We start from the raw sequence: 24568 nt of genomic DNA, 5'->3' as shown, positions 1-24568 counted from the left end.
TAATTCTAAGTCATCCAACCCAAGACACTAGCATTACACCACTGACAACTTTCCTGTGTCAGCCAAACCTGCTTTAGGTGCTTTTGTTGTATAAAAGATGAAGTACCTCAACAAGGAGGGGCCAATGGATGAGCCTAATAATGGCACCAAATTGACTGTATTCGCTAAGTACAAAACTAATTAATTAAAAAAAAGAAAAAGAAGAAAAGGTGAAGTCACTGCCAGTGATTAGAGAAGCGATGAAGTTTAAATGCAAAATAATAATAGTAATAATAATAACGTACCTCACATCCATAGACTGAACTTCTTCAGTTGAATCATCCAGACTATTTGATTTACCATCAAGAACATCCAGATGAACAAGTCCCGCAACTGGTTTAAGCCCATTAGAGAAAATGTCTGGGGGAAAGGTTTCTGGAATACCATGCCCCACACCATTTGCTTCCTGGCAGGTATTCAATCCATTGATTTCTGTTCAAGAACACAAAATCCTCAGATGAATAAAAAAAAAAAACCCTCAAATAATGAAGTAACAAAATGCATAACAGGGCAATTAATTTGATCCTCCATTATACTAGCCATATGTCTTTTGTGGAAAGAACAACCAATATTAATTACCTCTACACACTGTAAGAGGGATAAATCTCATCACCAGTGTCTGTGTGGCCTCAGTGGAACAGACTCAGGTCTTACTAACACCTGACATGCAGCCATCCTCCTTGGAAAGCATCTTGGGTCCACCATGGATTATTAGAGCAAACAAGAAAGCCAAAGGTTTTCCAAATAGAGCTGACAATCCCTGTTCTGGGACGATGACCCAGGAAGTAAAACTCTGAGAAGCTACAATCTTGGGAGCCAGGTGTGCTTTGTCCCTGCTGAAAGATTTACTCGTTTTCATTGCTGAAAGGAAAGACCCAAATATCAGACCTTACACTCACCTATTTTGTTGGAGATAACTGATTTTGTCTTATTTTCTACACAGCCAGCAGGCTGAGTCTCCACTTTGGGTTCTTCTTTCTAGAAACAGAAGGTAGATGAAAAGATAAAAGAATTAAAATAGAAAAACAAGTGGTTTTAAGAGCCCTCCTGAGTCATCTTCCTATTCCATGGTAGTGTTTTGAATCTTCAGCATTGTTTCTATTATTATGTTACCATTCTCTCAGTCGACAATTGTAGCCTGTACCCTTTTCTGCATTGCTTGGAAGATCTTTTACATGCTCATCTCTGGAACTTCTGTTTCCTTTAAGATCCCAATTCCTTCCTGAACCCAGTCATGATCAGAACAGGAAGAGGTGACATACAACTTCACTAACATATTCTGTTCCTTACTACTCAGACATAACCGTCATCATCTGAATTCCTACCTTCACTTCTGGAGACACATCACTCTTCCTTGTTCTCTTCATGATTTCATCTATTCTCTGGGAGGGGGGGAAAGTTAGAGACTGTAAGACCAAAACCATAATCATATGCATACATACACACAAGCATGTGCGTGTGTATACACATACACATGCATGCACATGTACGCACATACATGGCTCTACAATATAATTTCACACTCTCATAAAACTTATAAAAGATAAAAATCACCAGGAAAGATATACATTATGAAAGAAACAAATGAACAAAGAAAAATGGAAAAGAACTATGCCTAACACAACAAATCAGCACTCTCAGTGGAAAAGGAAAAGAAATGTCAACAATCTAGCCAGCCAAAACATCACCAAATAAAATATTAGGAAATGGCAAGCCTCTTTCTATAATTAACCTTAAATGTACATGGTCTCAACTCACGAGTAAAAAGACGCAGACAAAATGCCTGGATTAAAGAAAAAACAAGATCCAATTATTTGTTGACTCCAAGAAATCATCTACCTAGCAAAGATGTTAATAACTTGAATATAAAAAGCTGGAAATCAAACTACCAATCAAATGGAAACTGTAAACAAGCAGGAGTTGCCATCCTTGTATCAGACAAAGTACACTTCAAACCAAAACTAATCAAAATAGACAAAAAGGAACATATGAATTTAATAAAGAATAGTTCACCAATAAGATATTTTAGTTATAAACATTTGTGCACCAAATATCAGGGCACCTAGCCTCATAAGGCAAACACTGAAGGACATAAAAGAACACACACGTCCAGACACAGAATAGTGGATGATTTCAATACTACACTCTCACACTTAGATAAGCAGTCTAGACTAAACCTCAGCAAAGAAACTTCAGAGCTAAAGCACACCACTATGTAAAAAGCAATCCACCCAAGAGAGGGAATACAAATTCTTCTTAGCAGTTCATATAACCTTATTCAAAACTGACCACAGAATTGGCCACAAAACAAACTTCTGCAAATACAAAATATTAAAGCAATTCCCCTGTGTATTCTAACAGAATAGAGTAGTAGAATAAAAGTAGAAATTAACAAAACGAGAGAAGGAAGGGCTGGAGGAATGGCTTAGCGGTTAAGGCGTTTGCCTTTGAATTCTAAGGACCCATGTTCAACTCTCCAGATCCCATGTAAGCCAGACGTACAAAGGTGAGGAAAGTGCCAGGTTGCATATGCTCGCTAGGTGGTGCAATCATCTGGAATTCAATTGCAGTGGCTGAGGCCCTAGTGTACCAATTCTCTCTCTTGCTCTCTCTAAAATAAAAAAAATATTTAAGAGAGAAAGAGAGAATACAGAGAATATACAAATACTTTGAGACTGAACCATATCTAGTTTTCTTTCTTCTTCTTTTTCTTCTTCTTCCTCTTCCTCATCCTTTTCTTCTTCTTCTTCTTTTTTTGCTTTTTTGAGGTAGGATCTTGTTCTAGCCCAGGCTAACATGGAATTCAGTATATAGTTTCAGGACAGCCTTAAACTCATGGCAATCTTCTTACCTCTGCCTCTTGAGTGCTGGGATTAAAGGCATGCACCACCACACCCAGCTATTTATTTTTCCAGGTAGCATCTCACTCTAGCCCAAGATGATCTTGAATTCACATGTCCTCAAACTCACAGTAATCTTCCTACTTCTATCTCCTGAGTGCTGGGATTAAAGGCATGCACCACCACACCTGGCTGAACTTTTTAGTGAACAATATTGGTTATTGAAAAAAAAATCAAGGAATAAATTTAAAAGCTCTTATAAAAAATGAAAATGATGATACTTTAACCCCAGTGACTTCAGAGGCTGAAGCAGAAGGACTAAATTCATGTACACAACACAATGAGGTACTGTATAAATTTTTGGTAGGAGGAAATCATTCTAAGAGCAAGGTCTTATGTAAGTAGCATCAGTCACTGTGAGGTCATGAATACCATGGCCACTTTGTGTCTTGAAGACAGCATTCCAAAGCACTTTTCTCATCCCCTTGGCTCTTACACTGTTTCCTCCACCTCGTTCACAACACTCCTTGAGCCTTGGAGGGTGTGACAGAGATGTCTCACTCAGTGCTGAACCGAGTGGTGTCACTTTCACTTCTCAGCACTTTGGTTGCATACCTCTTTCCAGCATCCTGACAGCTAGTCAACAGAGAGGAGGCTTACAGCTCACCTTTAGCTTGATTTCTCAGTGTCCTGTAGCCCAAGCATGTGGTGTCTTCAGCAATAGGGTTTACCAAAAGATGTGAATATTCTATGTGTAGTGTGTTATATGAATGTGTTTGTGCATGCACACTAAGGCCACAGATCATCAAGTGTCCTTCTCTATTACCCATCTGTGTACTTATGTGAGACAGGCTGTCTCCCTCAAGTTAGTGTTGCTGTTTTGGGTCAGTGATAGTAGCAATTCTCTGGTCTCTCCTGCAACCACATCTCCACACTTGGAATGAGGTTACAGATATATCTGGACACATCCAGCTTTTTTCGTGTGTTTTTTTTTGATTCTGAGGAATCAAACCATGATTTTTGGAACTCCCAGGCCTTCTTGCTTAATAAGCAGCAGACAATTTGGCAACTAAGCCATCTCCCCAGACAAAAATGTGAATATTCTTTTTTTAAAATTTTTATTAGCATTTTCCATTAAAAAAATCCCATGGAAATTCCCTCCCTCCCCACCCCCCACACTTTCCCCTTTGAAATTCCATTCTCCATCATATTACCTCCTCATCTCAATCATTGTACTTACATATATACAATATCAACCTATTAAGTACCCTCCTTTCTCCCTTTCTCTTCCCTTTATGTCTCCTTTTTAACTTACTGGCCTCTGCTACTAAGTATTTTCATTCCCACGCAGAATGAATATTCTTATATAAGATTTTTTTCTGCAGTTTGGGGTTTTCCCCTTGGATAGACTCATTTCATTTCCTTTTAAAGGATTTTTTAAAAGAAATTTCTATATTGGGGCTGGGGTGAAGCACTGGCTTGCAAAGCCTGGTGTCATGCATTCCATTTCCCAAAACCCATGTAAAGCCAGAGGCACAAAGAGGTTCATGCATCTGGAAGTTGTTTACAGCAGCAGGAGGTCTTAGGGCACCCATTCTCAATCAATCAATCAATCTCTCTTCTTGCAAACAAAAAACAAAAATATTTTTAAGAAGGAAAACCATGGCATATCTATTCTCTCTCACTCACTCTCAACCTGGAAAGAAGTAAATAATATAAATTAAAAAAAATAAGGTCTGGAGAGATGGCTCAGTGGTTAAGGTACTTGCCTGAAAATCCTAACAACCTTAGTTCAATTCCCCAATACCCACACAAAGCCTGATACACAAGGTGACATATACTCATTTGCTACAGCTAGAAGCCTTGGCATGCTCATATTCTTTCTCTCTATCTCTCTGTGTCTCCCTCTCTGCTTATAAGTAAATAAATAAAATTATTATTTAAAAGAAGAAACCATAGAGATCTTAAATAAACAACCTGATGATCCACCTCAATACTTTAAGAAAAACAACAAATCCAGTAAACAGCAAGAAATAATAAAAATAGGGCTGGAATTAATGAAATAAACAGTAAAAGAACAATATACAGAATTAATCAAAGAGTTGGTTCTTTGATAAAGTAAGATTGGCTGGGTATGGTAGCACATGCCTTTAATCCTAGCACCTGGGAAGTAGAGGTAGGGGAATCACTGTGAGTTTGAGGCTAGACTTGAAACTATGAATTTCATGTCAGCTTGGGCTAGAGTGAACCCCTACCTCAACAAAAAAGAAAGCAAGATTGATAAATCCTTATCCAAACTAATAAAAAGGAGAGATGGGGCTGGAGAGATTGTTCAGTGGAGCCTGCCTGCAAGGCCTAAGGACCTGGATTTGATTCCACATTACCCACATAAAGCCAGATGCACAAGATGGTGTATATGTCTGGAGTTCATTTGCAGTGGCTAGAGGTCCTGACACACCCATTCTCTCTGTCAAATAAATATTTTTTAAAAAGGGAGAGAGACCCAAATCAACAAAATCAGAGACAAAACAGAAGTTGTTAGAACAGAACCCAGTGGAATCCAAAACATCATTACTTTGAAAATTTATATTCCAAAAAGCTAGAAAACCTAGAAAAAAATGAGCAATTTTTTGGGTTTTTTTTTTTTTTTTGAGGTAGGGTTTTACTCTAGCTCAGGCTCTCCTGGAAGTCACTATGTAGTCTCAGGGTAGCCTTGAACTCAGTGATCCTCCTACCTCTGCCTCCCAAGTGCTGGGATTAAAGGCGTGCGCCACCATGCCCAGTTTATTGGGCAAATTTTTAAGCACATATAATCATCCAGTTAAAAGTAGAAACATCAATAACTTAATCCCATTATAAGCACTAAAGTTGAAGCTGTAAAAAGTCCCCCCCCCACAAACAATAGCCCTTGGATCAAAAAATAGATTGCTGAATTCTATAAAACTTTAAGAAGATCTAATATAAACTCTTCTCAAGGTGTTCCAAAATGTAGGAAGGGAAGAAATACTTCCAAATTCATTCTAGGAAGCCAGAATTACCCTGATTCCTAAACGGGATAAAGATACAATCAAAAAGAAAACTACAGACCAATTTCTCTGATGAACATATATGCAAAAATTCTCAACAGGACTTCTGGGTAAGATGGTGGCATACCAGTCACACCAAAGCAGCCTAGGGAAGGAAATAAGCAGAAACACAGCAAATATACTCTTCTACCAAAAAGTGAAGGTATATAAATTAATATTAGCCCCAGAAGAGAAGTAGGAGAGACAAAGATCTTCCAGGAAGGAGGAAACCAGCCAGAATCCCACCAAGGTACCTGTGACCCTGACCTGTGTGCCTGCCTGGCTGACCAGCAAAGAGCTATAGGAGTAGAAACAAGGTGAAGGGATCGCAAAGTCAAGAAACCTGAAGGGGAAGAAAGCAAGGGCCAGCTGAGCAGCTTCCGAAGGAAAACACAAACAGGACCAGCTGAGCAGCTCCTGCACAACTCTGGGCACCCTGCAAAGCCTCCAACCTCTGGGCCATGAACCTCTGGAGAATTCACTGACCCCTGGCCACCTGGCACTGAGAAAGATCAAGGTGGGCACTCAGTATTGGTGAGATTGGAAGCCATCCCAGAAGGTTACAGAGCCTATAGTCCTATACTGAAAGTGCTAATCTTTCCATGTCAGGGAAGGTTATGTGTTACATTTGAATGATATATTCTTGGTGGCTTTACTATTCTCAAATAAGGTGTATTTTGGTGTTGACTATTGTTGTCTTTGACATTTCCTGATTTTTAGGGCCTTTGTCTTTTTCTTCTGTCATTATTGGGGGCAGGGTGTGACTGGCCTCAGGCTGACTTGGTGTGGGGCAACACATACCCTTAGGGACTTTTGGCTTATTAGATTATCTGTGTATTTTAATACCCATGCTTGTAAAATACACTGTGCTGGTTTTGATTGAATACCCTAAGTAATCTGCTCCACCCAGTCTACTGCAATATTTGAATAGCAGGCAAACTCAACACTAGGGTCCCTTCTGCTGTTTCTCTTGGAGTATGATCTTCACCATGGCTAAGAACACTGCAGATAATTAGAAAACCCATGCATCAAATTAACTCAAGATGCAAAAATCTCTACATTATAATACAAGAAACACAAAAAATCTAGATAATACAATCCCTTCAAAATTATAAATCTATCAGAAATGACCTCCAGTGAGACTGCTTTAGATGAAATACCTGACAAAGAGTTCAAAAACAAAAAAATGACCACACCTATGTTCAAAGAAATCAAAGAAGAAAACAAACTCCTGAAGGAATACCAAGAGAACACAGGAAGCCAATTTAATGAAATAAGGAGGTCCATACAAGACATGAGAAAGGACATAGAAATAATGAAAAAATAACCAATCAGGAATACTAGAAACAGAGTAAGTCAAATACAAAATTCTGCCGAAAGTCTCATCAGTTAGAATGGATCAAGGAGATGACAATATCTAAACTGGAAGACCAGGTGTTAGATCTAATACAATCCAACAATGAGAAAGACAAACTAATAGGAAGGCATGAATGGGAATTTTTCAAGACATTCAGGATATATTAAGAGATCAAACATAACAATTTAGGGCATACAAGAAGGATAAGAATTTTAATCCAAAGGCATAGCAGGTATTTTCAACAAAATCATAGAAGATAACTTCCCCCAAATAGGGAAACTGATGTCAATACAGGAAGTCTACAGAACACCAAGCAGACAAAATCAGGAAATTTTCACCATCATATTATAACTAAATAACAAAACACACAAACCAAAGAAACTATATGGAAAGCAGAGAGAAAAATCAAATCACATACAAAGGCAAGCCCAAGGTAACACCAGATTACCCAACACAAACTTTAAGAGCCAGAAGGTCTTGGATGATGTATTCCAAGTTCTGAAAGGTAACAACTGTCAACCAAGATTACTTTATCCTGCAAAGCTACCTATCTAAAATAGATGGAGAAATAAGGAATTCTACAACAAAAACAGGCCAAAGGCAAATGCACAAGGGGTACATGCGTCTGGAGTTCATTTGCAGTGGCTGGAGGCCCTGGTATGCCCATTAATTCTCTCTCTCTCCCCCTCTTTTTCTGTCAAATCAAACAATAAATAAAATATTTGTTTAAAAAAATAGGCTAGCCAGGAGTGGTGGCACATGCCTTTAATCCCAGTACTTGGGAGGCAGAGGTAGCTGAATCGCCGTGAGTCTGAGGCCACCCTGAGACTACGTAGTGAGTTCCAGGTCAGCCTGGACTAGAATAAGACCCTACCTTTAAAAACCAAAAAAAAAAAAAAAAAGGCTAAAGGAATATATGAACACTAAACCAACCCTACAAAAATACTTGAAAGGGTCCTCCAGGCTGAGGAGAAAGAAAAGCATACACATAAGGAATCTGGGAAAAATAAACCATACTCAAATACTAGTTAATACAAGAAAGTAAAGGTAAAACTGGAAGAACTACAAAACAAGAAGAATGGCAAGAATAAACACACATCTTTCAATAATAACTCTTAATATCAATGGCCTTAATGCCACAGATTTTCAGACTGGGTTAAAAAGCAAGATCCTTCGATTTGTTGCCTCCAAGAAGCTCACCTTTTCATAAAAGATGGACACTATCTTAGGGTTAAAGGTTGGGACATGGCATTTTAAGCAAATAGGCCTAGAATACAAGCGGGTGTTGCTATCCTAATATCTGTCTGGATAGACATCAAACCAACAGTAGTTAGAAATGATAAGGAAAGTCACTTTATATTGATTAAGGAAACATTCCAACAGGAGGGCATTATAACACTAAACATATATGCACTTAACATGGGGGCTCCCAATTTCATCAAACACACACTAGTAGAATTAAGGTCACAGATAGCCATGTGTGGTGGTGTACACCTTTAATCCCAGCACTTTGGAGGTAGAGGTAGGAGGATTGTCAGAGTTCAAGGCCACCCTGAACCTACATAGTGAATTCCAGATTAGCCTGAGCTAGAGTAAGACCCTACTTCGAAAAAAAATATTAAGGTCACAGATAACATCAAGCACAGTTGTAATGGAATCAACTGACCCATCTCATCCTGGCCCCAAACAAACAAACAAAGAGAAAAGCACCTGGATTAAATGAGGTTATAGAACAAATGGACCTTACAGATATCTACAGAACATTTCATCAAATGCTACAGAACACACATTCTTTTTAGCAGCACATTCTCTAAATATGCTAATTTTCTAATTCTCTCACATGGAACATTCTCTAAAACAGACCATATATTAGGACACAAAGCAAATCTTAACATATATGAGAAAACTGAAATAATTATTTGCACTCTAGTCACAATGGGATTAAACTACAAATCAACAGCAAGAAAAGCGTACACAAAATCATGGAAACTAAACAATACACTACTAAATGATGAATGGGGACTTCTATGTGAGTTGGAATAAAACTTAATAGCAGAGGCCAGAAAGCTAGAAAGGGGATATAAAGGGAATAGAAAAGGAGGGAGGTAGATTTAAGAGGATGGTATTGTACATATGTAAGTAGAAGAACAGATTAATGGGGGTGGAAAGGCCCAAGGGAGGTCAGGGGAAGATATTGAATAAAGGAAAGGTGGGGCAAGAGCTAATCAAAATCCAAGAAGGTATGAATAAATCATATGGAAACCTACTTTTTTGAGCAATGGCATACTGAGAAGCTATAGATTGTTACTAGAAAATTTTCAGTGCCAGGGATGGGATACCTTCCTGTGAGTTGTTGGCCAGGGAGATCCCTGATACCCCTAAAACATTACAGCCCATTGCTGAGGCTCTTGTTTTCCACCAGGAATGGATGGTAAGACCCTACTGCTGAAGACTTCACATACTTGGACTGAAAGGTCATTGAGAAATCCTGCTGGAGCTGAGGTAAAAACCTCCTCTGTGTAGACCAGCTGACCAGAAAGATGGAAAAAGCTACCCTGCATGCAGTTCCATGGAAGAGAGACAAATCATCATGGAGATTGGACACTGCAAGTCTGGATTTATATGACCTACCAAAATTAAATCAAGATGAAATTAACCACTTAAATAGAACTAAAACAAGTACAGAGTCCAGGCCCAGGTGGATTCAGTGGTGAATTTTACCAGACCTTCATGGAAGAACTAACACCAATGCTTCTTAAGCTTTTCCATAAAATAGAAAAGGAGGGAAATTTGCCGAACTCCCTCTACTAAGCCAGTACCACCATGATACCAAAACCAGACAAAGACAGAACAAAAAGAAAATTACAGATCAGTCTCCTTCATGAACATAGATGTGATAATTCTGAACAAAATATTGACAAACAGAATACATGAATGTTTTAGAAAGATATTCACCCCAACCAAGTAGGCTTTATCCCAAAGGTGCAGGGATGATTCAACACATATAAATCGATAAACATAATACACTATATAAGTGGACTGAAGGACAAAAATCACATGATCATCTCAATAGATGCAGAAAAAGCATTTGACAATATCCAACATCCCCTCATGAGTCCTACATAAACTGGGAGTAGAAGGAACATATCTCAACATAATAAAGGCTCTTTATGACAGACCTATAGCCAAAATAATACTAAATGGAGAAAAACTTGAAGCTTTTTCACTAACATCAGGAACAAGACAAGGGTATCCACTGTCTCCACTTTTATTTAATATAGTACTGGAAGTCTTAGCCATAGCAATAAGGCAAGAAACAGATATAAAAAGGATATAAATCAGAAAGGAAGAGATCAAATTATCATTATTTGCAGATGATATGGTTCTATATACAAAGGACCCCAAAGACTCTACCAACAAACTGTTAAGAGCTGTTAAACACTTTTAGCAGTGTATCAGGATACAAAATAAACACACAGAAGTCAGTAGTTTTCCTGTATGATAACAATAAACATGTTGAGGATTAAATCACAGGACCACTCCCATTCACAATTGCCTCAAAAAAAAAAAAAAATAAAGTATCTTGGAATAAACCTAACTAAGGAAGTGATGGATCTCTGCAATGAAAACTTTAAAACACTTAAGACAGAAATTGCAGAAGACACTAGGAAATGGAAAGACATCCCTTGTTCTTGGATTGGAAGAATCAATATTGAGAAAATGGCAATCCTACCAAAAGCAATCTACACATTTAATGCAATCCCCATCAAAATTCCAATGGCATTCTTCACAGAAATAGAAAAAACAATCCTAAAATTCATTTGGAAGCACAAAACCCCTCGAATATCTAAAACAATTTTGAGCAACATAAATAAGGCTGGTGGTATCACCACACCTGATTTTAACCTATATTGCAGAGCCATAGTAACAAAAACAGCATGATACTGGCACAAAAATAGACATGTAGATCAATGGAACAGAACAGAGGAACTAGATGTATGTCTGGGCAGCTATGGTCACCTGACCTTCAACAAAAATGGCAAAAATACTCATTGGAGAAAAGACAGCCTCTTCAGCAAATGATGCTGGGAAAACTGGATATGTATCTGTAGAATGATGAAAATAGATCCTTTTCTCTCTCTATGCACAATTAAGTCCACATGGATCAAAGACCTTAATATTAGATCTGAAACTCTGAAATTAAAAAAAAAAGCCTATGGAGCTAAATAGAGTGTTCTCAAAAGAAGAAATAAAGATGGCATATAAACATCTAAAAAATGTTCTACATCCTTAACCATGAGGGAAATGCAAATTAAAATTACTTTGAAATTCTATCTCACTCCTATCAGAATGGCTACCATCAAGAAAACAAATGACAATAAATGCTTGTGAGGATGTGAAAAAGAGGAACCTTTCTACACTGTTGGGAATGTAATCTGGTACAGCCATTTTGGAAATCAGTGTGGAGGGTCCTGAGACAGCTAAAAATAGATTTACCATATGAGCCAGATATACCACTCCTAGGCATATATCCCAAGGACTCATCTCACTACCTTAGAGACATTTTCTCAAGCATGTTTACTCCACTGTGGTCACAATAGCTAGGAAATGGAACCAACCTAGATGTCCCTCATAATGAAGATGTGGTACATTTATATAATGGAGTTCTATTCAGCAGTAAAGAAAAATTAAATTATTAAATGTGCAGGGAAGTGAATGGATCTAGAAAGGATTATACTTAGTGAGGTAATCCAGGCCCAGAAAGCCAAATGTTCTCTTTCATATGTGGATCCTAGCTATAGATGTTTGGACTTCTATGTGAGTTGGAATAAAACTCAACAGTATCCAGTAAGCTCAAAAGGGGATATAAAGGGAATATAAAAGGAGGGAGGAGGAGGGCTTAAGGGGATATTATTGTATATATGTAAGTAGAAGAACAGATTAATGGGGATGGAAAGACCTAAGCAAGGTCAGGAGATGAGACTGTGTAAAGAACAGTGGGGGGAGGGCTAATCAAAACCTAAGAGGTTATGAAGTCATATGGAAACCTATTTTTTTGGACAATGACACACCCAAAAGCCATTGGTAATTACTAAAAACAACTCAGTGCTAGGGATGGTATACCTTCCAGTGAGTTGTTGGCCAGGGAAGTCCCTGACACCCCCAAAACATTACAGGCCATTGTCGAAGATCTTGCATCCCACCAAGAATAGGTGGTAAGACCCTATTGCTAAAGATGCATTTGGGTTTCAAAGTCACTGATAAATCCTGCTGGAGCTGAGGTGAAAACCTCTTCTGTGTAGACCAGCTGACCAGAAAGATGGGAAAAGATACCCTGCATGAAGTTCCATGGGAGAGAGAGAAATCACCAGTGCAGATTAGCAACAGTGGACACTGCAAGCCTTAAATTTGGCCAGACAGACCAAATGAATCAATGGGTGCAACAGTGGCATGTCTGTTATGGGGGAAACCAACCACTGTCTAATGAGACTGGAGGCCTGCTCCATGGGAGTGAATACACGCCAGATACTGAAAACCTATGAAAGGGGAAGGCATGAGCCATAGGGGTGTAATGTCTTCTGGTGTTTGGCTAAATGCTCACCAAATTATGCTCACTAAACTGTCTGGTGATCACTGCTCTTAATGCTCATACCCATATATTAATGCTACTCTCACTTTTGGTTAGAGAAGCTTCTCTTTTCAGATGGCAGGGACCTTGGGATGACTCAAAAGGTACCATAGTGCTGAGAAGAAGTGACAGAAGAGTTCTCTGCACTGAAACATCTCTATCACACCTTCCAAGGTTCAGGGTCCATTGTGGAAGAGGTGGTGGAAAGACTGTAAGAGCCAAAGTGCTCTTGCAGGCACAAAATGGCCTCGATATCCATGACCTCATAGCACCTGACATTACCTACACAAGGAGGAAAAGATGATGTCATCAAAATAGAAAAGAGACTGATTGAGAAGGGGAGGGCATATGATGGATAGTGGTGTTGCAAAGGGGAAAGTGGGGGGGGATTACCATAGTTTATTGTCTATAATCATGGAAATTGTCAATAAAATAAATAAATAAATGAAAAATTCTCAAGATTCTTGCAGGGCTGAAAAGATGGCTTAGTGGTTAAGGCACTTGCCTACAATGCCTAAGGACCCAGATTCAATTCCCCAGTACCCACATAAGCCAGATGCACAAGGTAGCACATGTATGTGGAACTTGTTTGCAGTGGCACATGTATGTGGGACTTATTTGTAGTTGGTAGAGGCCCTGATGCACACATTATCTTTTATATATATGTGTGTGTGTGTGTGTGTGTGTGTGTGTGTGTGTGTGTGTGTGTATGTGTATACATACATATGTATGTACATATGTATATACATATATGTATATATATACATACATATGTATGTATACCTGCATCTTTCACTCTCTCAGTAGATAAAAGGAAATTAATGAAAGATTCGTGCAAACTGAATTCAAGAACACATTAAGATTATCCATCATGACCAAGTAGGATTCATTCTGGGAATGCAAGATTGGTTCAACATATGTATATCAATAAATGTAACAAACCACATAATAAACTTAGGAATATAAATCATATGCTCATCTCAATTGATGCAGAAAAAGCATTTGACAAGGTCCAACATGTCTTCATGATGGATGTCCTAGAAAAAGTTGGAATAGATGGGACATACCTTAAAATAATAAGGGCCATATATGACAAATTTACAGTGAACATTATATTAAATGGGGAAAAACTGAGACCATTTTCTCTACAATCAGGAATGAGACAAGGATGTCCACTTTAATCACTTCTATTTAATATTGTACTCAAAGTGCTGTCTACAACAATAAGATAAAACAATGGTACCAAACTGCCTGTATTTGATGAAAAGAAAACTAATCAAATTTTTTAAAAAAGAGTAAGATTTAAAATGAGTAAAAATAGAAAACGAAGAGGTCGAATTATCCCCATTTGTAGTTGACATGATCCTATACTTGAAAGACCTAATGGAATCTACAAATGTTACTGGAGTTAATAATACTTTCAGTAAAGTTGTAGTATATAAAATCAACACACAAAAATCAATAGCTTTCATACAAACCAATAAGGATCTTTCAGAGAAAGAAAATCAAGAAAACATATTCCATTCACAACAGTTACTAAAAATTTAAATACCTAGGAATATACCTAACCAAAAATGTGAAAGACCTCTACAATGTCAACTCACTAAAAAAAAGACATCAAAGAGGACACATACAATTGAAAGACATTCCATGCTCCTTGACTGGCAGAATTAACATTGTGAAAATGGCTATCCTACAAAAGTTACCTCCATATTCAACAAAATCCCCATCAAAATTCCAATAACATTCTTCTCCAAGCTTGAAAAAATCCAGAAATTCATATAGAACCACAAAAGATGATAAATAAGGCAATCCTAAGGAAAAAGAGTACTACTGGAGTTATCATAATACCTGACCTCAAATTATGCTACAGGGCAATAGTAATAAAGACTGTATGGTAATAGCACCAAAACAGCAGAGCAATGGAGCAGCATAGGAGGACCCAGAAATAAATCCACATTGCTTTGGCTACTCACTCTTTGACAAACAAGTCAAAAATATTCAGTGGTCCCTCACACTTCAGCCAAGGCCCTGGCGAAACCACAGAGAATTTGGTAAGATGAACAAGAGGGCTACTTCCATGGTGAGCCTGACAATCTGCACCATGGTGATGGAGACAGATGCTGAGAATACTCAACACATATCAAAGCAGAAATCCAGAAGCTTCTGAGAGCTCAGCACTGAAGTGAACTTACAACACACCCACCACAGCTCAGGGAATTTTGCGGAAAAGAAGGCAAAAAGTTTGTAAGAGCTACAGGTCAGGAGGGCATACCCAGAGGCATCCTCCTTGCCAATGACTAACTGCTGTTCCCAGAACACACAACCCACATGGGGAATGTTAGCAACCCCACCGAGATGGGCCATCAGCAGACTGGGGGCAGGGAGGAGAGAAATGATGGTACTAACAGATGATGTGTCCATACAATGTGTAGTCTTGGTAAAAAAAAAAAAAAAAATCAGTGGACAAAAGACAGCTTATTCAACAAATTGTGCTGGTGAATTTGGCTATCCATCTATAGAAGAATGAAATTAGATTCATCTCTCTCTTCCAGTACAAATCTTAATTCTAAGTGGATCAACAATGTTACTCTATAAACAGAAACTTAGAAAGTGCTAGAGGAAAAAATAGGAAATATGCTCTGGGTTATAGCCACAGACAAGAACTTTCTGAACAGGATTTCAATAACACAGGAAATAGTCCCAAGAATCAACAACTTTAAATTTAAAAGTTTCTGCACAGTAAAAGAAACCATGGACAAAGCAAATAGCCTACTAAATAGGAGAAAATATTTGCTATCTGTACTTAACACAGGGGACTAATAACCAGAGTTTACAAAAGACTGCAATAATCAAACACCCCCCCCAAATAAATAAGTCAATCACAAAATGGGCTAATAAACAGTTCACAAAAACACAAATGACCAATAGGCACTTTAAAAATGTCCAACATCCCTGGCTATCAGGGAAATGTTAGTTAAAACAACTTTGCGATGTCTTCTTACCCTAGTCAGAATGGCTATCAAGAAAACAAACAACTGGTGAGGATGCAGAGAAAGAGGAATCTTAATCCACTATTGGCAGGAGTACAAGCTGGTATCGCCATTATGGAAATCAGTATAGAACTCCCATATGACCTGGCTATGTTACTCCTGGATATAGATCCTAAGGATTCCACACTATACTACAGAGATACCTGTACATTCATGGTTACTGTAATTCTATTTCTATAGCCAAGAACAAGAATCATCCTAGATGCTCACTGACAGAAGAATAATGAAAATGTGGTATACAGGACTGGAGAGATGGCTTAGCGGTTAAGTGCTTGCCTGTGAAGCCTAAGGACCCCGGTTCGAGGTTTGGCTGTCCAGGACCCACGTTAGCCAGATACACAAGGGGGCGCACGTGTCTGGAGTTCACTTGCAATGGCTGGAAGCCCTGGCACGCCCATTCTCTCTCTCTTTCTCTGCCTCTTTCTCTCTCTGTTACTCTCAAATAAATAAATAAAAATGAAAAAATTAATATTAAAAAAAGAAAATGTGGTATACAATGGAATTCTATCTAGCAGTATGAAAAAATACTTGGGAGCAGGACCTGGGAGGCAGAGGTAGGCAGATCATTGTGAGTTCAAAGCCAGCCTGAATTCCAGGTCAGCCTAGGCTGGAGTGAGACCCTACCTCGAAAAAACAAAAACAAAGCAAAACAAAAAATTATGAACATTTCAGGAAAATAGATTTATCTGGAATTAAATTAAATGCCTCAAGCTCAGAAACCACAAAACTATGTGTTCTCTCCTATATGTGGGTCTTAGCTTGTAATATCTGTCTGTCTGTCTGTCTATCCATCCATCCATCCATCCATCCATCCATCCATCCATCCATCCATCCATATGGGGTCAAAGTGGATAAATTTAAAAAGATAGAACTAAAACCAAAAGTAAATACAAAGAGATGAGCTGGAAAAGGGGGAGAGGGAAGGGTAAAAGGACACGTGTGACATGTAAACAGGACAAAAGACAGAGAGGGAGGGTAACCAGAGGAAGAGGTTAAGGGGACTGGGAGGAAGGAATCAATAAAAACATACTGTATTTTAAAAATGACAGAATAGGGGCTTAGGGAGATAGCTCAGCAGTTAAAGGTACTTGGTTATAAAGCCTTCTGGCCTAGGTTTAATGCCCTGGGACTCACATAAATCCAGATGCAAAACTTACTTCAAACATCTGGCTTTCTTTGCAGCACCAAGAGACCCAGTGCATCCATACACACACAGACACACACACACACACACACACACACACACACACACACACACACAAATAAATGTTTAAAAAAAGGGCCAGGCATGGTGGTACACACCCTTAATCCTAGCACTTCGGAAGCAGAGGTAGGAGGATTGCCATAAGTTCAGGGCCAGCCTGAGACTACCTAGTGAATTCTAGGTCAGCCTGGGCAAGACCCTGCCTTGAAAAACCAAAAAGAAAAGCTGAAAAAAGTAAAGAAAGTTCCTAAACCCTTCTACACTGCTGGTGGGAATGCAATCTGGTCCAGCCATTGTGGAAAACAGTGTGGAGGTTCCTAAAACAGCTTAAGATTGATCTACCATATGACCCTCGGCATATATCCATAAGACTCATCTCATTTCCTTAGAAGTACGTGCTCAACCATGTTTATTGCTGCTCAATTTATAATAGCTGGGAAATGGAACCAGCCTAGATGTCCCTCAACTGATGAGTAGATAATGAAGATGTGGCACATTTATACAATGGAGTGCTACTCAGCGGTAAAGAAAAATGAAGTTATGAAATTTGCAGAAAAATGGATGGACCTGGAAAGGATTATACTAAGTGAGGTAACCCAGGCCCAGAAAGCCAAGCACCACATGTTCTCTCTCATATGTGGATCCTAGCTACAGATGATTGGGCTTCTGTGTGAGAAGGAAAATACTTTGTAGCAGAGGCCAGTAAGTTAAACAGGAGACATAAAGGGAAGAGAAAGGAAGGGAGGAGGGTACTGAATAGGTTGATATTGTATATATGTAAGTACAATGATTGAGATGGGGAGATAATATGATGTGGAATGGAATTTCAAAGTGTCGGGGGGGGAGGGAGGGAATTACCATGGGATATTTTTTTATAATCATGGAAAATGTTAATAAAAATTTAAAAATTAAAAAAAAAGAAAGTTCCTAAATGGGGCTGGAGAGATGGCTTAGCAGTTAAGGCACTTGCCTGTGAAGCCTAAGGACCTAGGTTCAATTCCCCAGAACCCATGTAAGCCAGATATACATGGTGGTGCACACATCTACAGTTCATTTGCAGTGGCTAAACCTGGCACATCCATTCTCTCTCTCTCTCTTCTTTATCTCTCAAATAAACAAGTAAAAAGAAAGAAGGAAAAACAAAACAAAATGCCAAAATGAATGACACCCAAATCTCTGTATGCTAACCCCCTGAAAAAAGAACTAGATAAACATCAACAGAAAATGACTAGCATAGAAAGGTTTCTCAGTTTTGCAGGGTCTGAAGATGTATGTTTCTGGCCTTATGAACAAGTTCAAATGAAATTTACTAATACATACCTAGAATAAACATCCAATTTATATCCCATCTTTCTCCATCCTCTCCTTAAATCAAGAAATTGCCTGTCACTCAAGTGGACCATGCTACACAAAGTGAACTTGAGGGGTAGCTCAGAAGAGAAGGTTACAGGGTAGCCTTTTGTATTTTAGACCAACAGTGATACAAAGCCTAAACTTGACCTAGCACACCAAAAGAATAAATCTTTATAATCAGCTTCCTTAAACCCAACTTGATTTGTAAGTACATAAAATTTAGAAGGACTAATACTCTTCAATTGAAAAACAAGGCCTATCAAACTGAATTCAAATTGCAAGTCCTAACTATTTATTTAAATAAGGTTACACATGAGAACACATAGATTCAAAGAAAAATTCCATAATGACAATAATATTAAAAGACTGTCAGGGCTGGAGAGATGGCTTAGTGGTTAAGGTGCTTGCCTGCAAAGCCCAAGGACCCATGTTCCACTCTCCAGATGCCATGTAATCCAGACGCACAAAGGTGAGGCAAGCACAAGTTTACGCATGTCCACTAGGTGGCACAAGTGTCTGGCGTTCAATTGAAGTGGCTGAGGTCCTGGTGCCAATTCTCTCTCTCAATCTCCCCTCCCTCTTGCTAGTTCTTGCTCTCTCTAAAATTAAAAAAGCTGTCAAAGCAGATTTTAAGGAATATTTCTAGAGTTCAGCCCATTTCATGATAATGTGGTCAACTCATGAGGAAAATATGACTATTTCAATTATATAACAAGAGAAAATTATACACACACACACACACACATATAAAAACTGACAGAGCCGGGCGTAGTGGCGCACGCCTTTAATCCCAGCACTTGGGAGGCAGAGGTAGGAGGATCGCTGTGAGTTCGAGGCCACCCTGAGACTACATAGTAAATTCCAGGTCAGCCTGAGCTAGAGTGAGACCCTACCTCAAAAAAACCAAAAAAAAAAAAAAAAACCCAAACAAACAAAAAAACTGACAGAACTGCAAGGCAAAATGAGCTCTTGTGGCACACCTTTAATCCCAGCACTGGGGAGGCTGAAGTAGAAGGATCATCAGGAGTTTGAGGCCAGCCTGGGGCTACAGAGTTGGTTCTAGGTCAGCCCGGGCTATAGTGAGACTCTGCTGCAAAACAAAAGAAGAAGAAAAGAAAAGGAAGAAAAAGATAGGAAAACTGGATAAATTCATTATCACAGATGGAACTTATGCATGATAAACAATCACTCTACCTACTACATTATCTCCCCAGCCTACAGATAGAGCTATTTAAAAAAATATTTATGCATTTATTTGACAGTGAGAGAGGGGAGGGAGGGAGATACAGTGTGCAAGTATCGGTGTGCCAGGGTCTTCTTCCATTGCAAACAAACTCCAGACACATGCACCATTTGTGTATCTGGCACTTGGGAATCAAATCTGGACTATTAGGCTTCACAAGAAAGTGCCTTTAACCACTAAGCCATTTCTCCACCCCAGGTAGAGTTTTTAAAAACTTGGATTTGGGGGGCTGGAGGGATGGCTTAGCAGTTAAGGCATTTGCCTGCAAAGTCAAAGGACCTAGGTTTGTTTCTCCAGGACCCATGATGGTGCATGTGCCTGGAGTTAGTTAACAGTAGCTTGAGGCCCTGGCGCACCCATTATCTCTCTCTTCTCTCCTTCTGTCTGACTCTGTCTCTCTCAAATAAATAAATAAAAATAAGATATTAAAAAAAACTTGGATTTGTACATGCAGTTTGTGTGGTGATTGTTTAGAGTCTATGCACATGTGTGTATGAGCCTTGTGGGTGCCCATGCAGAGACTGAAGAAGAATGAGTTTCCTTGTCTATCACTCTTCCAGTTTCTTTAAAACAGAGTCTTTCACTGACCCTAGAGCTGACAGTTTTCAGTCACACTGTCCAACTGGCAACCCCCACTGATTATCCTTTCTGTTCCCCACAGGACTAGGGTTATAAAGGTGTGTGGTTCATAATTTCATAAGGATGCTTGCAATTGAACCCACATGATCTCAGACCCTCATGCTTGGGTGCTGTTACCCACTAAACCATTTCTCTACCCCAAAATGGAGCTTTTAAAACACTCCTTTCTGGAGTTGGAGAGATGGCCTCAGCAAGCTTAAGGGCATGAGGAAGACTGAGAAACTATGTGGAGTTTGGTTCTCAGGACCCACATAAACAGCTGGATATGACTACATGTGTCTGTCTGTACTGCAAGAGAGCCTAGACCTAAAAATCAGGGGAGCTCCTGAAAAACTGACAAGCTATAGGATCAATAAGACTTTGTCTCAAAAAAGAACAGGTAGAAAAGCAATAATGTAGGACACACAACATTCTGCTTGGGCCACCACAGACAAGCACATCATGCTTAAGCATATGGGGTGCCATACACATACACATGTATACACCATACACACACACTCTAGCAAAAGAACAAAAATAAACCTTTTCTCAGTCAGCAATAGAACATAATGACAAAATACTAATAAAGATACAGGAGATTTGAATAGCACTATTAATGAGTGACCTAATTAATATTTGTCAGAGCACTTTATTTAGTTGCTACAGAACAGAACTGGATTCACTTCCTGTTCTTGCCTTACCCTAAGACTCCTTATTCCTCAGCTCTTACCTTCTTCCTCTCCAATCGCTCCTGCTCAATCTGCAGCATGATCTGTTCTCTTTCTAGACGCATCTGTTTAGCTGCCTCCTGTGCTTTTGCTTCTGCTGCTTCTTTCTGAAACAGGAAAACCAAGGCACAGGCTTTAATAAGTAATGTAGTAATTCCCTGAGATTTGCACAAGTTCTTTCACATCATCTCCCCCAAAGTGGGTATTACTTCAAGATTCAATGTGGACTTATACAACTTGCAGACAGGATTGGACCTTGTTCATATTTTCATCTGAAGGTAACTTTTACAAATGGCCAAGGCCTCCTTGTGTCTGTGAGCAAGCTCTGGTCAGGAAATATGAATATAGTCAGAACTTTCCAGAAGTTAATTCCCTAAGGAGCAATATTCCACAACAAGTGTCAGTGTTAGTAGGTAAGCTGCAATTTCCTCATCTCTCAGGGAGAGAATTGTAAATTATGATTGCCAGTATCTCAGAGGGTCCCAAGAGCACTGAGTTCCAATTGGCTATTCATCAACATACTTATTATTGCTTTTATTCTCACTCCCTTACCAGATTCATGGGCTTTCCTACCAAATAAACTCCTAGCACTCTGATTCTTATCTCAAGGTCTACCTTTATTGGAGAAGCTCAAACTCACAGATGACAAATATTAATGACTTCACTTTGATTGTTCCAAGTAAGCTATATTTAATAACTAGAATGGGAAGTTTGGAAAAAAGTTCAAGGAATTATGAGTTATTCAAATTGAACCAATTTGACCTAATATTAACTAAGGTCCTTGAAAAACAAGGAAAATCTGGGGATTCAGACCACACCTGCTTTTCAATCATGATTTTTTCTTGCTTTTCTTTTTCTTGTTTCTCTTTCAGCAGCAACTCCTCTTCAGCCTTCCATTTTGCCTCCTCTTTTGCCTTTATTTTCTCTTCCTTTTCCTGTTGCTGCTTTTCCTCTTGCGTACAAGCTTCTTCTAGGTGCGGTCTTTCCTCCTCTGCCTTTCTGTTCAATTCCTCTCTCTCCAGTCTTTTGAGAACATAACCATTGTTAGAAGATGACATACTCAAAAGGCAAGCTATCAAAGAACTTTGTACTGATTACATACAGAATGCATTAACAAACACACATATTTAAATTCATATCTCCTTTCCTTCCCAGAAAACCACTATAGTCAGATGCTTACCAAAAATACAAACCAGAAGTAGGCCTGAATTCCCGGTTCCCCACATCCCAGTTTCCTGGCTCTCAGTACCCCTGCTGCTGGTATGGGGCTGCTTGGACCCTGCAGAGGTGCAGCAGGAGTAGGCCTAAGCTCCTGGTTCCTCAACTCCTGGTTCCCCTGTGCTAGATGGTGTCTTGGTTTCCCCACCTCCCAATTCCCTGGCTAACAGTACCCCTGCTGCTGGTGTAGGGCTGCTTGGAAGTGGCAGAAGTTGGCCTGGGCTCCTGGTTCCCAAGCTCCAAGTTCTCCTACCACTGGTAAGGGCTGGTTGGAGCACACACTCCTGTAGTGAGAGCAGGCCTGGGCTCCTGGTTCTTGTCCAGGTTCCTCTGCTGCTTGTGTGGGGTGGCTGCGACCCAACACATAGCTTCCTATTTCTTCAGTGGGGCAGGAAGGGAAATACGAGATCCCCACATGTGTTGTTGATTCAGGACTTGGGGGTTCAAAGGGGTCCCCCAGAAGTTATAAACCCAAAGTTTTGGGTTCTATCCTACCTTTAATAAAGAATTAATATATGGAGAAAGTCTGGTTGCTGAGAACAGGTAGACACAGGTGGACCCATGTCTGGCCATTTCCTTGATTGGAGCCAAGCTACGCCTTCAGCCACCTCCATATTCCCACATTCCTGCCACTTCTTGTAGGGCACTGCCAGGCACAGGCTGGAGCCGTCAAGAGAGGGGCCTGAGCTTCCAGGAATAGCTAAGGACCCCTGGGCTACAGGAGGCCATTCCCTCTCCAAGACTGGCACACCCAAACTTAGGCTTTGCCCATAGCCCTGTGACCTATGGCCAGTTGCCTAGGAAAGTCCTTATCAGCCAGCACCTTCACACAGCCCATTCCCCTGAGACCTTAGATCACCTAACCCCCCACCCTGCCATTGCCTACATGCTGTAATGAATGTCCCCATATGCTAATTAGGCACCAGCAAGGAACCTTGTACATTCAACCCCCTTAGGACCCTCAACTGCTTATAAAACCCATTTGCCTGACAATAAACTGAGAGCTGTTCACATAAACTATCTCCCGAAAATCTTTACTTTTGCATGCTCACCACCATGGTTGTCTGGGATGCCTTGGGGGACCACGGCTGGCCCAAGGGCCCAGGAACCCATAGCTGGCACCCAAACAGGGACCCTATGAGGTGGACAAGGTAGGTGAGTGCTTTCCCAGAGGGACTGGGAGACATCAGTCCATGTGCCCTTGCCTCCATATTTTTGAGGGCTGGCTGTTTTCTCATTTTCCTCCTTTATTTTCAGTTCATGCCATCACATGGGACCAGACACAATGAACTGGCAACCGATGTCTCTTAGCAGAGGCCACTCTTCGTTACTGACTGAAGGCCAGCCGTCCTCTGCAGCCCATTGGGTGTTGCCAAAAACCTTCTATTTATTTCTCTCCAACAGAAAAAGCCAGTAACACAACACCCTCTTAAAAGCCTATAAGGCAGGTTGCCAGTCCAAGACTATCTTCCTGGACTCTGGGGTCCATTAGAATAGTTCCCCTCTCTGGGAGAGACACTCTAGCTGCCACAAGCCACAACTTCATGTCCCATTCAGCAGGAAATAGTAAGAGATCTGATGTTCTCATCCTCTGTCCTCTAACAGCAGTTAGAGTGTCTTCTCATGAGAGGGAGAAATAAAGAGGGATAGAATTAGGGTGACTGGACCCCAGAAGGTGAAAAGGACAGGAAAATGTTTCTTATATCTTTCTCAGTTCAAAAGAACTATTTTTCCATGTGTGTGCCACATCCCTGGCTCTACAAAGGACAAGCCTTGCTCTCTTTGATGCCTATCAAGTTATGTCTCTGCCTGTCCAGCCAACCAGAGCTGAATGCCTGCTCAATATTTCCATAATCAGGACCAGTTGTGTCAAGATACCCACTTTCCTTTGGTGCACAGGAGTAACCACCCCATGCATAAATATTTCCTCTCCCACTTACTGTTCCCCAGTCTTGTTTCACAGTTGTTTATCTATAAGAAAAAATTGGCCTACAAACTGTGCCTGCACCAACTGAAAGAGATCTTCATCTCTCTGCTGGTGGGCCTTGGTGTGATCCTGTCTCTGGGTGCCTCTGGTGATCAACAGCCTCAAATCTCTCCAGAGACAACTGAATTTTCTTGGGGGTGTATTACTTCAAAACCATCTAACCTTAGACTTCATTACTGTTGGACATGGGGGGGCATGTATGTATTTTTGTTAACAAATCAAATGTTGTTAAGC

At 39.9% G+C, this 24568-nt stretch overlaps 1 protein-coding gene across 3 annotated transcripts in view; it reads right to left on the bottom strand.

The window, feature by feature from the left end:
* Map7d2 (MAP7 domain containing 2) overlaps positions 1 to 24568 on the bottom strand; it is a 171844-nt gene that overhangs the window by 10518 nt on the left and 136758 nt on the right. For all 3 annotated transcript variants that reach the window (XM_045140357.1, XM_045140355.1, XM_045140356.1), the window contains 5 exons: positions 21948 to 22152; positions 21132 to 21236; positions 1365 to 1421; positions 939 to 1017; positions 285 to 471 (listed from right to left, as the gene is read on the bottom strand). In XM_045140357.1, the coding sequence (XP_044996292.1) occupies positions 285 to 471; positions 939 to 1017; positions 1365 to 1421; positions 21132 to 21236; positions 21948 to 22152 (633 nt within the window). The remainder of the gene's footprint in view (positions 1 to 284; positions 472 to 938; positions 1018 to 1364; positions 1422 to 21131; positions 21237 to 21947; positions 22153 to 24568) is intronic.

This window comes from Jaculus jaculus, chromosome X (genome assembly GCF_020740685.1).
Source record: "Jaculus jaculus isolate mJacJac1 chromosome X, mJacJac1.mat.Y.cur, whole genome shotgun sequence".
Lineage (NCBI taxonomy): Eukaryota > Metazoa > Chordata > Mammalia > Rodentia > Dipodidae > Jaculus > Jaculus jaculus.
This window is presented reverse-complemented; position numbering and strand designations above follow the sequence as displayed.